Source organism: Balearica regulorum, chromosome 15, assembly GCF_011004875.1.
Source record: "Balearica regulorum gibbericeps isolate bBalReg1 chromosome 15, bBalReg1.pri, whole genome shotgun sequence".
Taxonomy (NCBI): Eukaryota; Metazoa; Chordata; class Aves; order Gruiformes; family Gruidae; genus Balearica; species Balearica regulorum.
In genome coordinates, this window is record NC_046198.1 from 13,900,820 (window position 1) to 13,913,718 (window position 12,899).

Below are 12,899 nucleotides of genomic sequence, written 5' to 3' on the forward strand. Positions count from 1 at the left end.
AATACGTAGGGGTTTGGATACCCAGAAGCTGCTTTGTCTACAGTTTTGTGAAGGTGTCTGTATGATGATTATCAGAGTAAATCTGATAGGGATTTAAAATCAGGGAGTTAGGGAGTAAATCTCTCTCTCTCAGGGAAATCTTGGGAAGGGCCTTGAAAAAACAGCTATCTAGTATTTTTTTATGCTTCTAGTTGATACTTAACGGTTCAGTGAGACTACTGGCTGGAAAGGTATGAATGAGCCTCTCGCAGACATCTTGGAGTCCCTGGAGTCAATCTCCCCTTGCTATGGAACAGCGTTTTATTTCTACACCATGTGATCTCACACTGGATTTTTCCCTGATAAACTCAGCGTATCTATTTAATGCTCTTCACCTGTACATGAAATACTTATTTTCATTTGGGGTATACCTATGCATATATTAATAGCAATATTGTTTTAGATGTGAATATTAACTGTTCTGTTTGGAAACCTAAAGAAACATCAACCTTTGTGGGATATGTGTGTTTCCATTTTTATTGAAGGTTGTGCACATGTTTACCCAAGATTGTTAGAGGATCTCCAGAGAAGTCTTGGACGAAGATGGTAGTTGTCACATCATCTCCTTTGGCATAATGTAGACAAATCCCCTGTGTGGCAGACCGAGGTTTCCTCAGTCCAGGGAAGTGTGAGGTTACACAACAAACAGCGCCAGCAACTAAGGATCTTAAGGAAACCCTACTTCTCCCGCTTAAATGTGTGTACGCTAAAAGAAATCCATACCCTTCCTCCACTATGGAACAGCCTCTGCTGTTCACATTCCCCGCTTAGGATTGAGTATGGGAGGACAAAGAGCCCAGCAAATTTTAGATACGATGTTTAATCCATAGCTAGAAGGTGCTGAGATTACTGTACTGCTGAGAACGGTATCATCGTCTGTACAGGGCAGTTCTACAGATTTCTGCAAGTGCAGTATTTACAGTTCTGTGAATTGAGCAGAATAAAGAGGTGATGGAAGTAAAGTGAACAGTGAAATTACGAAGCTTGAAGCTTCTGGTTTTAAAGATTACCTGTAGCCTTCAATTGCATTTATGCATATTTTGTTCACTTTCTGATCGAAATATAAACACTTTATTTAAATGTTGATTCTTTCAGGCAACAAAAAAAGAGGAAGAACTTACCGCAGAGGAAAGGAGGAAACTGGAAAGAAAATTAAAAAAAGAGCGCAAGAAGAAGGAAAAACAGCTGATGAGGGAAGCTGGAATCTCTACGAAAAAGGCAGAGCCCAAAAAGCAGTCGGGATCTGAGCTGGCTCTGGCCTATTTAACCAGGTAAGAACAGTAAAACCACTGCAGGTGCTCCCTACAGAAGCAAGCTGTAAACCATGCCAGAAATCCAGAACAAGCTGAACCAAGTCATAACACATTAAAGGAAATTGCTGCAGTTAAGTACGAAGTTAATGTTTCATCTCAGCTGACACCCTAGCATACAGTTGGTCACCCCGTTGTATTTATATCACAGGAACAACTGAGAGATGTTAAGTACAGAGCAAACATTTTATAGAAAGACAGCTCCTGTCCTGAAGATCTTATAGTTGATATATAAATATCACTGGGTTAGTTGCACTTACAGAGATGAAAGGCACATTGCAGAAAAGATTGCATTAAGGAAATTAGTTTTGTTTCTGGAGTGCGCTGTTCTAAGCAGAGTTCCAGTTGTTCTCTTTATGTAAGCAAATTGCATGAAGCGGTTAAGCATTATGGAGTCTGAATTTAACCGCTTGCATGATGTTCGGATATTTGTAAATTAAGATAGGATTATGCCCCTATTTTAAAGTTAATAGTGTATAATTCTTTATGTTTGCATACCAAAGTATATAGCAAGTATAGTGGCTGATTTCAGATCGGAAGCAATTACTTCATCTAGTTAGCACACTTATTTAGAATACTTAAAATTCCAACATAAAGCGAACTCTATGGTTAAACTAAGGAACGACAGCAGAGCATTCATAGTACCCTACAGACAGTAAGAGGTCATGTATAAACAGGACGATAGTGTTTAGTTTTTTCCAGGCTGCAAAGTATACCCTGTCTGTGAAACCTCCAGAAGACTGGTGCATTACAAATAGTGGGTTACCACGTGGAATAATTCCAGGGTTGCATCTCTGGCCGTGCTCAAAACTGAAGCATCCAGACTGTCTGAATTGTTACTTACAACTCTCAGTGGGGAGGGAGGAAATTAACTGCATTCCAGGCAGAGGGACATGTGCATTTTTGTTACATAACCCTCAGCACGCAGTGATAGCAAAATGACAATAATATTTTTGATCTGGAAAACAGCTGGAGTAGTTCACCACTGTTTTGAACTGCAAAAGGATTGACAGTTAGCTTTGAACCATCTGCTCAGACTGTGCTCTGGTATGTGTGCTAGTAAGTGGTGGATCTCTAGATAATGGATTTCAGGTTTGGAAAGCAAAGGAACAAGCTGTGTATATTTTCTTGATATTCCACTGTTATCTGTGTGGATTTTTGCCTTGTTAGGTGAAGGAATATGAAACTATATTTGAACTGATATTTGAACCAATTTGACTCTAGAATTTCACTTAACCTGTACCAAATTGCCTTGAAGTAGTAAACCTGCTATGTCATTTGGTCCTGTAATACGCAGAGTTCAAGGGCTGTATGTACAGCAGTAAGTTCTGAGGGATTATGTTGGCAACAGACAATTTGAGTTTTGTAGACTCAACAGGGATAGTCATAAGATGATCAACCGCCAAGCAAATGTAACCATAGACAGTGTTCTACCCCAAATGGGCCAGGACCATCTTGCACCGTTGTAAATTACAGAAAAACAGCTTAATTCTTTTACAACTCAGACACTTTTTCAACTCAGCAAGATTGGAAAAAGGAACAACTGGATTTAAAGTAATCAGAGAAGTAATATATTAACTTGGGATGGGAAACTAAAATCTGAGCTCTGGAAGTCTGTTGCAAAACCCTCAGCAACTTCAGTGGGTCAAGGATTTCAGTCTACATGTTTTTGTAGGGCTACAGGTGTGAATAATATGTGGGAGGAGAAGTTAATGTTAGAGATGCAAGAGATTAATATAATTGGAAGTAAACAAAAAGGTCCCGTGGATTTATGTTTTGCACCACCTACAATAAAAAGCCTTACATGACATAAGGGTTGCTAAGTGGAGTGGCATCTTAATTCCATGATGACATGTGAGTCTCCTGTAGGACAGGTGGAACTTGAAGTACTATGTGATAACTAAAACTGTCATTTTTTTTAATACACTTTTTGCAGTATGAGAGCACAACCATATGAGACTTTAGCCTATGACAGGAAAATATTGAATTTCTTTTACTGAAATTTTCTTTGACAACTTTAAAAGAAAAATGCTAAAAAGCATTTAGCTTTTTAGTGAAAGATTTTTTGTTACACACCTAGGCTTTTGACATGCAAGGGAAAATTGACTTATTTTTGTAGATCATACATATTTTAAGAGGTAGTAATTCCCTCAGAGTGCAGAATCATCTTTTCTGATATGTGAAGTTCTTCACCAGAAGAATAAATTTGTTTCAAGCATAGGGTCAGGGAGAAGTGGCAAAGTTTTACTTGGAGGAAATAAAATAATAGTTACTGTTAATTATAGTTATGGTTAATAATAGTTACTGTTTTGTGGGGGGTCCTGTGCTTAGAAAGCCCTCCTTCTGCACCAGCTTTGTATGTTCCATGTAAAAAATAAAACAGAAGTAGCAGGCAGCCCACAGGCAGCACTCCTCTCTTCGCTGAGGCACGAGGTGACTCCCGCAAAGATGTGCCTCGTCCTCTTAGCCGGGCGCTGCGGGGGTCTTCCTAAACTCTGAGCACAGTGTGCTACGAACTGACCAGTTCTCCCAAAGGTTTGCTGTTGGAGTCTAAACCCAAACAAATACTCGATACCTTGCTAGCCTGTAGAGAGGTCAAATTATCAGTTTATTGGAGGACCATCCTAGCAATCGAGAGGCTTTTTTCCCCGATGCATATGGGATGGCCATGTGCCACAGCAGCTGGTGCCAACGAGCAAACTGCAGCCCCCAGCTAGACCTGAGGGTGCGAAGGGTTTGCCCTCTGAGCTGGGTGACACAGCCCAGGCTTTTCAGCTGCTTTCACATTTGAATGAGACCAGGACGAGCATCAGCCAGGTTTTGCACTCCTGATAGAGGAGAAGCAGCCAAATGGCTCTTGGTTTTTTCCTCTCTCTCTCTTTGTGTTGGCCTGTGAGAAAAGAAAAGGTGGAGAAAAAATGTCTTTGCTCCACCAGTTTTTATATCACCTTTTCCCTCGATGAGATAAGGTCGGGTGGTTTCCCAGCGCAGTTCTGACGCAGCAGTTGCAGCATGCCTGTGGAAACAGAAGAAAGTTACTACCATCAGATTTCCAGCTTGCTGGGGCAGCAGAGAAGAAGACCTGAAGATATACAGAGGGTTAAAAATAGGGAACTAAAGCAAAAAGGGAAGCAGAAAGGTTATAAAACTATGAGAAGGAAAAAAAGAAAATGTGGAATAATGAAAAAAACCAAACCCCACAACAGAGTGGTACTGAACAGAAGAGAAAAAAACCTGTAAAATTACTGCTGAAGACTAGGGAAAAGCAGGAGTGAGGAAGTATTTATTAGTGGTTAAATGAACTGCACAAATCTCTGCCTTTTAATGATGACATGCCTTTTTTCTTTATGATAGTAACTGACAGTTCAGGTTTAAAGCCAAGATTAGAATGTCTTATGATTTTGATTCTTGGAAAATATAAAATAAAAATTCATCCTTTTCTCAGCATTAAATGCCTTCAAGTGAAAAGATGTTGCAATTCATGAGAATGGTAATTAGACTTAATTATAACCTAACTGACCTTCTGTGGTGTTAAAATGTTGGCAGAACTTGTTTGTCTTGGCAAGCCGCTCTCTCCTAGAAACGTTTCTGTTCCTGTGTTTGGCTTAGAACGTTCATTGCTATATGGATCTGCACATACGGTTTTCTCCACCACCCACCGAAGGGATAGACAGAGGTCTGAAAAGATGTCGCTAAAAGTATGTGGAATTGCAAGACTGATATAATCCGAAGTAGAAGTAATAGATGATATCGTTATCTGGATATTGCTGGATCTCCTAAGCCTTGCAATACTATTTATCACTTGTTAAAATTTAAAAAGTAAGCTGCTGGAATACATTTCTTTTCTTTCTATAATGATTTATGTTATACTAGTAATATATGTCACCAGAACGTTTCCCAAGGCGTTGTCTTTTCAGTTTTCTTTATAGATCTTACTTTCCTCATCCCTAGTTTAAATTTAGGTGAGATTCAGAGAAGGTCAGAGACTTTAAAGGAATAAAAGATGCTTATAAGAATAATACAAAGCAAGGGAACATTACAGAAACACAAAAGAGAGACACAGAATTTCCCATCAAGTGGGGAAATAGTCTGACTCTGCACAAGGTGGTTTTTGCTGAGCGCAGCGGCAGTACTGCTAGAAGCTGTGTACAGCCCGGGGCGGTTGTTTATCTGCTGCGTTTGCGGAATGGAAACAGATCCCAGTCCTCGGTCAAACTTTATTACAAACAGTGCCAAGCGTGGGACATTTTAAAGCTGAAACGTTGCTCTTCCTTTCAAAAAACATAGAAATCTGAGGGGCATTGTTCTCTGTGTGTGTGTATTTATGTATGTATTTATTTGTTTATATATATGTTTTATGTATGAAGTGTATCTAGTTGATATTTACCCCTGCTGGAGCAGAGGCCATCTGGAGAAGGGCATTAATAGGTGGCTTAGTGTTCATTCAGTGTTAGCATCTAGGAAGTTTCCGAAGCTTGTCCTGGGCAGCAACATTTAAGATTTGTGGCTGAACAGCTGAGATGAAGGTGGCCCTTCAGGAAATCACAAAACCGTTCATCCTACCACATTTGGGACCAGATGACTATATTGAAAGAGCTTCTGTCCAGGGACAGTCATTAATGTTGAAAAAGAGTTTCTAAATTTAAAGTACATTGAGTGGGCTTGTGTCACAGTTAGTTTGCTTTGTTGATTCATAACATTTTGAAGCTGCTTTTCCTTTCACAGTTTAAGTATTTTTTTTTTAGCCACGGTCTGTGATGACTTTTGATGTTTGATTCTGAACTTAAGTTTAAGTCATTCTCATTGCTGCTGGCCTTAATCTTTATTAATTTCAAACTTGGCACTGGTGTTGATGTTTCACCATCAATGGCTTAAGCTTTTAGATAGTAAGAGTAACCGATGCACTAGAAATCTAAACATACACGGATTTTTTTTCTTCCTCCAGAGACAGACTCCTTGGGTTCAATAGCAACTAATATTAGCATTTAGTGTCATTTCTCCTTCCTCCATCCTCCGGGATGGAGAATGAGTTTCCTTCCTGATGGGGAGGTGCAGCATATGTAAAAGCTCATCAGTTATCTTGAATTTCATAAACTATTGGAGAACTGCTCAAGCAATGAATCTCAATTAGCAAAAATAGTACGTGAACTTAAGAGAAGCTATTGTAATTAGATACAGCAATGTTGCTGAATTCCCTTCAACAGCTGGGGCTTAAAGGTGTCTTGAAAGAGCAGCTTTTCCTCAAAGATTAGGGGAATAGTGATAGAGGCTAGTTTTGCTTTAATTATCGTAGGGTTATTTTTTAAAGGTTCTGGGGCAGGCATTAGCTATGGATGTAATTAATCTATTCATACATGCTTTTAGTCATTTTGTCACATTCATTAGTTCCATAAGAAGCCTCAGGAACCCAGAGAGTCAGATACAGGATAAATTTGCATTTGGCGTTGTTCAGCAGCAGTGTTCTTTGTGAACTTGGGCAGGCATTTGCTACTATCTGATTTCAAAGGCCTGCACTTTTCCTAACACTCTAGAGATCAGTGAATTTGTTTTAGCACTTCTCCAACTTTCTATATTGCTTGACTTTTGATTTGTACCAGGGCCTGACCTGCCTCTAAGTGGGATTCCTCTCCTTGACCTAAATCAACGTATCTGTAAAACTGAATGTTTTCCAATTAATGTTAATAATTGGACTGATCGTCCTCGTTTTAAAGGAAGCCACCGTTTCTGTTTGTGGCAGAGAAAAGTAGTCTTACTAAGAGTGAGTTACCTTATCATTATCCTACACTCCCTTGTGTAACTTCAGTACCCCACAGCATCTGATGAAGCCACGTCAGTTTGTTTGCAGTTCCCTAGCAGCCCCGGCATTACTCAGAAACTCTACAAAGCTCTCTGTTGCAATGCCCACACCTTTCCTATTTTTAGGGTGCCGGTATGCCAGCAGTTGTTCTTGTGGGGGTAGGTGGAGAGGGCATATTCACTCTACAGATCTGGTGCTGCTTTAGGTCTCTTCTGTGAATGTACTCATGCATATTATCTCCTGTGGAAGGCAAAAATTTCTCTTAGTGTATATGAAGCAGAAAAATTGTTCTGCTATGTCGTACTTCTTATTGAGCAAGGTTTTCTAATTCATTTTATTGCCCCACGCTTCGTAAATAACTTCTCCCCTTCCTGGTGTTTACATCCTTCATGTGGCTGTATCGGTTTTCTCAATCTCACTGCCCTTTCGGTGAAGCGGTACATCCGTAATCCTTCATCTGTTGCTAGTCCTTCCAGGCCCTGATGTGCTCTATTGCTCTTCTTTGAACTTCTCTGCCCGTGTTCGTTCTGGAAATGCGAGGCCTGAAGGAAATGTGCTGTTTTACTGGAGCCACCTTCCAGCTTCACGCAGAATGGACTTGAGAGTCTGTGATTCCTTCCTGCTCCCTGTCACCCTGGCTTTGGTTTGAGCCATAGCACGTTGAGATTTCACGTTTAATTTGCTGCACACTGAAAACCTTTGCATTTTTTTTCCTCTCCCCCTTTCTGAACTGTTACTCAGTTTTGTGTTAATGACAGTGTTGGCGTGAACATGCCAACTATAGCCATAATAAATTTTTCACTGACTGTGAAAGGGACAGTGCTTCTCAGTCCATTTCAGCCTGGCTGCAGCAAGTCAGACACCCTACCATTTCAGAGTTGGATTTATGATATACATTTCCAGATGTTAGTGTTCTCATTATCATCTGATTATTCAACGTATGCGTTTAGGATTCTGTGAATGTCACGTTACACTCTCGGTCATAGCACTGTACAGCTTTTGCCTGTTTAATCAAGATGTCTGGCAGCAGCCCGACTTGATGATTTTCAGTCCCTGTGACACACTCATTGACTTCTGGATTCACTTTTTTGTATCTTGGTGGCAAGTGATACGCAGAGCTGTGTTGGAGCCGTGCCAGTGCTTTTCTAACCCCTGCATGACATCCCCAGGATGACATACTGTGCAGGAATTGCTTTTAAACCGTTGTTAACTTCTTGATGGGTTAGCTGCTTTTTATGGTTCTAACACAACAATTTCACTGCTTTGCAAGAAGTACGTTAACATCTTACCCTTAATTTAGGGAGTTCATACAGATTACTCTTCCTCATGTATATCTTGTCTCTTTTTCCACCTATAAATACTACAGCTGTCCAGAGACAGCGATCCAGGCTTTGCCTGAAGAAGGCTCCCCAAAAAAAGGAAGGCAACAGTTTTGGTCGGTAGCTCTTCCATGTCAGTCCAGCTTTGCAATGTAGGTTGTTAAAGAGATGCCAGTGCGGAAGAGAGGAAGGTGCCTGCATGACGCTGTGCTGTGCAGAAATACCGACTCGGGTCTGGAAGCTGGATAACCAGGTTAACACCCAGATGGGCCCGAATTAAGAAGTCACGGCTCTCGGCAAATGAGCTCAGGCACTGCACAGACCTGATTTATAAGTTATACTGCGGGCACTGAGGCCTCTTTAGCTGTTACTGAAGATAAACTTGTCAGTTAAAGCTAATGCTGACAAATAATAGTATTATTTACTACATAATTCCAAAAACTTCAGTCAAAAGTAAAAACAAAAAGCAACTTAAAGTAGCTTGGAACCAATATCTCAGCTATTTTTACCAAGAATTTCTGGGAAGAAAATGAACCGTAGGAATATATTCTGGGTATCTGTAATACTATCCTGGAAATGTTCCAGATGGACAGAATTACTTTTTTAATAATTTCAGTCATTTCTAGGAAGTCCTCTCCTCTCCAGTGTATCAAGTTTTGAAGCACCTCGGTGCTTACAAATATTTTTGATGTATTTTGCCATTTCTAGCTTGCTGGGTAAACAACTCTGGTTTCTAGAAACAAAACAAGTGCTTTGAAGATTCCGAAATGTCAGGCTTTAAGACTTAGAAGTGTATTGATAAGTGGAAGTTCCCAGATGTTGCAGATAACTCTGTGGTATTTTCAACTCACTCAGAAGTAGGAAGTCCATCGCGTGATTTTCCAGCCATACTTGTAGATGGTCATGATGCACCTCATTCAACTGAGCTTTGGAAGAGCAGCCGGACTAACGCTACTTTCCCCGAACCAAACCTCTTTCTATGGGAAAATGGTTTTGGAGTAGCTTCTTACCCCTGTGCTCCGCACTAATGTATGGCTTAAGAGGAGAAAGCAAGGGAAGCTCACGTCCATGCTAAATTTTTCTCGGTCAGAGTCAGTAGCTGTTCTGTCTTTCTAAATCTGCTCATTGTCCTATTTAGTTTATGGCAGAGGAAAGAGATTTCTTCTTATAATTTCCATAACCATAAATGGTCACTAAATTTAACAAAAAGGGAGAAATAGATTAGGAAACTCTAATCTTGCTTTGTGGCTCCAAATCAAATAATTCATCTTTCTAAATCTTTGAATTAATTTTATGGAAGGTCACAAGTACTCATCTCAAAGCATATTTCAGTAAAAGCTGCAGAGTGATTTACTTTGAAACCTTCTGTCTTTTTGCGCTTCTACCATTTTTTCAGTGTGAAACAAAGCTGTCAAAATATTTACTTGGGCATTTGGTTCAAACATTCTCATAGGGAAATACTGTATTTAATAGCATCATTAACATGAATTCACAGATCCTTTCATCTGACATCTATCATTTACAGGATCAGCTAAAAAATATGTTATTGGCTAACCATCTCCATCTTTAAAGGGATTTTTATTCTTGTTTTTTAAAAAATATTTTCTTTCTCTTCTCTCCATCATAATAATGGCCATTTGCTTTTCCATACTACCTTTCCTGATAGCATATCATGGCTGTATTTTGACAAAATAAATGAAAAATATTTTGACAGTAATTTATTCACTCTTATTATGACAGCTTTTGAGAAATTGTTATATTACCCCATTTTTCAGATGGATAAATTAAACAGTGATGAAGTTTGTGACTCACCAAGATCCTTGTACTATCCCAAGGTCTCCTTTCAAGCAAGTGACATGAGAAAAACTAGACATAACTTTCTTCCCCTCTGACCACAGGCTCTGTTTTCTTTGGCCCTACACCAACGTCTGGTCCCAACAGACCTGTAGGATTTTTCTCAATTCCTTATTTTGAAACCGGACTTTGCATGGATTTTTTTCCTGTAGCGGTGTCTCAAAACATTCCTAAAGGCCACTAGCATCTATACAAACCTCTGGGTGGGCATGCAATGTATGGATTCATATTCCAAACCCTTCTAGCTACTTCGGGAGAGGTTTCTGTCTTCCGTGATTGGGGTCTCCTTGCAGTTGCAGTCCTTTGCAGTATTGCTGCATATGACCAGAGTAGCTTTATTCCACTTTATTGCTGGTGATAAAACTAGGAACAAAAATTCCCAACTTAGCCAGCTGGAGGTTACAGACAGTGCTTTTATTCTCAGTCACGTATATAAGATTTTTCTCCTGCATATGATCTTGTATCAGATGAGGTTGGTGGCTCTTAAGATGACTTGTCCTCATGTGCCTGAGAAGGCTTCCTGTGCGTTCTTGGTGACCTGATTTTTTTCAAAATTTAGTGTGCTTTTATTTGTTTATAATTTTTTCAGTAGGATTTTTAAGGTTGCTCATAAATTTTCACATATATGTTGTTGCAGCTGTAAATTGTATTAGCAGTAATTAACCATCGTGCTGTGAAGTGCTTCCTCAGATGGGAAAAACTAGATTACATGTGTTAAGTCCATAAATATCGGGGTAAAAATAGGTAAGGTTTCTTTGCCCGATTCTCTTTCCTGTAAAATAACATCTTTATTTCCAAACCTAGTTAAGAAAATTTAATGCATCCTTTCTTAATGACTCTCATTTCCAGTAAAATAAAATTTAGTATAAATGAATTTTCTTAACAGTTTATTAAATGTAGTCATTAGATATTTCTCGTTGAGATCCAGCTTTCATCTGTCCGTAGTATTATACAAAAGAGGTTGCATCTAATTAAATAATTAAGCAGCTTTAATATATTATTTCATCTGAAATGATGCTTAGAAACCTTGTAAGACATGCTAGGGAGATTCAGAAGCAGAAGTCTAATAACCGGCCAGTCTGCTTCAGGACCGTATCCTGACAGTAACTGCACCCTTCATTGCTCACTGAAGCTGTGGGTGCTCAGCACTTCACACAATCACTTTGACCTTTTCGATTTGTCTTGGGTAAAACTTGTGCACTATTCAGGTCAAATAAAACCAGAATAATAAAAATGGCCCATTATATGTATTACAACAAACTGCCTCTTGATATTTTTAAGCTAAAAGCACATTGCAGGGCTTATTTACTTTATTTTAATAAGATGTTCTTTGCAGTGAGGCTTCATTGAAGGAGAATGAGGCTTTTTCCTCCCAGCCTCTGAAGTCTGCTCTGCCCTGGCTCTCCAAACTCCTTGCTAGCGCCTGGCTCCGAGCCCAGGCATCCCATCCTTAACCATCTTCTGGGTTTCAGAAAAGGCATTTTGTACTCACCCATCTTCTTCCACTCAGACTACGTTCTTGACAGGGCAGAAATGCAAAACGGAAGGTTTTATGTGTTCTCTGTGTCATAAAATTTAGATCTAGGAGAATCAACACTGCTGCTCACTTCCTCAGACACATTCAGACTATTCATCCGATGCCCAAATACTCAAAATAGTGGTGAGTAGTTTCATAGCTCTAGGGAATCATTTAGTCCAGTCAACCAAAGCCAAAATTAAAATTTAAAATGCAGTTGGCAATGATTATTAATCAATTAGCTCCAGGGAGCCGTCAAGGCTTCCTAGCCAGAGTTAGAATAACAAGCAATATTTTTGAAATACTAAAACTGGATCCTTAATAAAACTCGTCTCCTGCTTCACACATTTATTAATATGATGATGCCCCAAAAGGTATCAGTAATTACTTTTATATGAATAAAATTGAATTGGAATGAGAGCCATCTGCAGGAAGCAGTAATTGGCAGATCAGTTTCTTTAAGCGTAGATTACTTAAAATCTTAGTAACAATGCACATCGCAGGATATTAGAAAAGGAGAATCTGATACTGTCCTGAACACCGCAGTGCACTGGCAGATTTTATTATGCAGCGAGAGATACCTGAGCATATCAGCTAAATCCAGAAAATGAGTGGGCTGTCAACTGCTGTACACTTTTAGGTTGATCTTGATACTTTCATTGCCTTGTCCCTTTTTAAAACTCTTCTACAAGAAGAAGAGCAAATCGTTCTGTAAGGTTACAACTTAGGAGACTCAAATGGCCAGGTGTCTGCAACGCTCTCTGTTCTTCTGCCTCTGCCATATTTCCTAATGAATGCAGCCGTGGGATGTAAAAAATGACAAAGATGGTTGATGGGTTTGGTTTTTTTCGAAAGCTTCTATATATGTCCTTGTTGGTCCAGAATAACCCCAAATGTGATGTCCTCTCAGATGCACTGTAAAAGCCATCTGTGTGATGCATTATCTGAAGAGGGCTGCATGGGGCTTCCTGTAACAAATATGAACTATGTCTAATTAGCCAGCAATAAAAATACTTGGATTTCATTAAAAAAAAAAAAAAGCCCACAAATGTAATTTCTGCAAT

At 39.4% G+C, this 12,899-nt stretch overlaps 1 protein-coding gene across 4 annotated transcripts in view; it reads left to right on the forward strand.

The window, feature by feature from the left end:
* Window positions 1–12,899, forward strand: part of CHLSN (cholesin) — a 130,196-nt gene that overhangs the window by 101,786 nt on the left and 15,511 nt on the right. For all 4 annotated transcript variants that reach the window (XM_075767691.1, XM_075767689.1, XM_075767692.1 and 1 more), the window contains one exon: window positions 1,135–1,310. In XM_075767691.1, coding sequence (XP_075623806.1) covers window positions 1,135–1,310 — 176 coding nt within the window. The remainder of the gene's footprint in view (window positions 1–1,134; window positions 1,311–12,899) is intronic.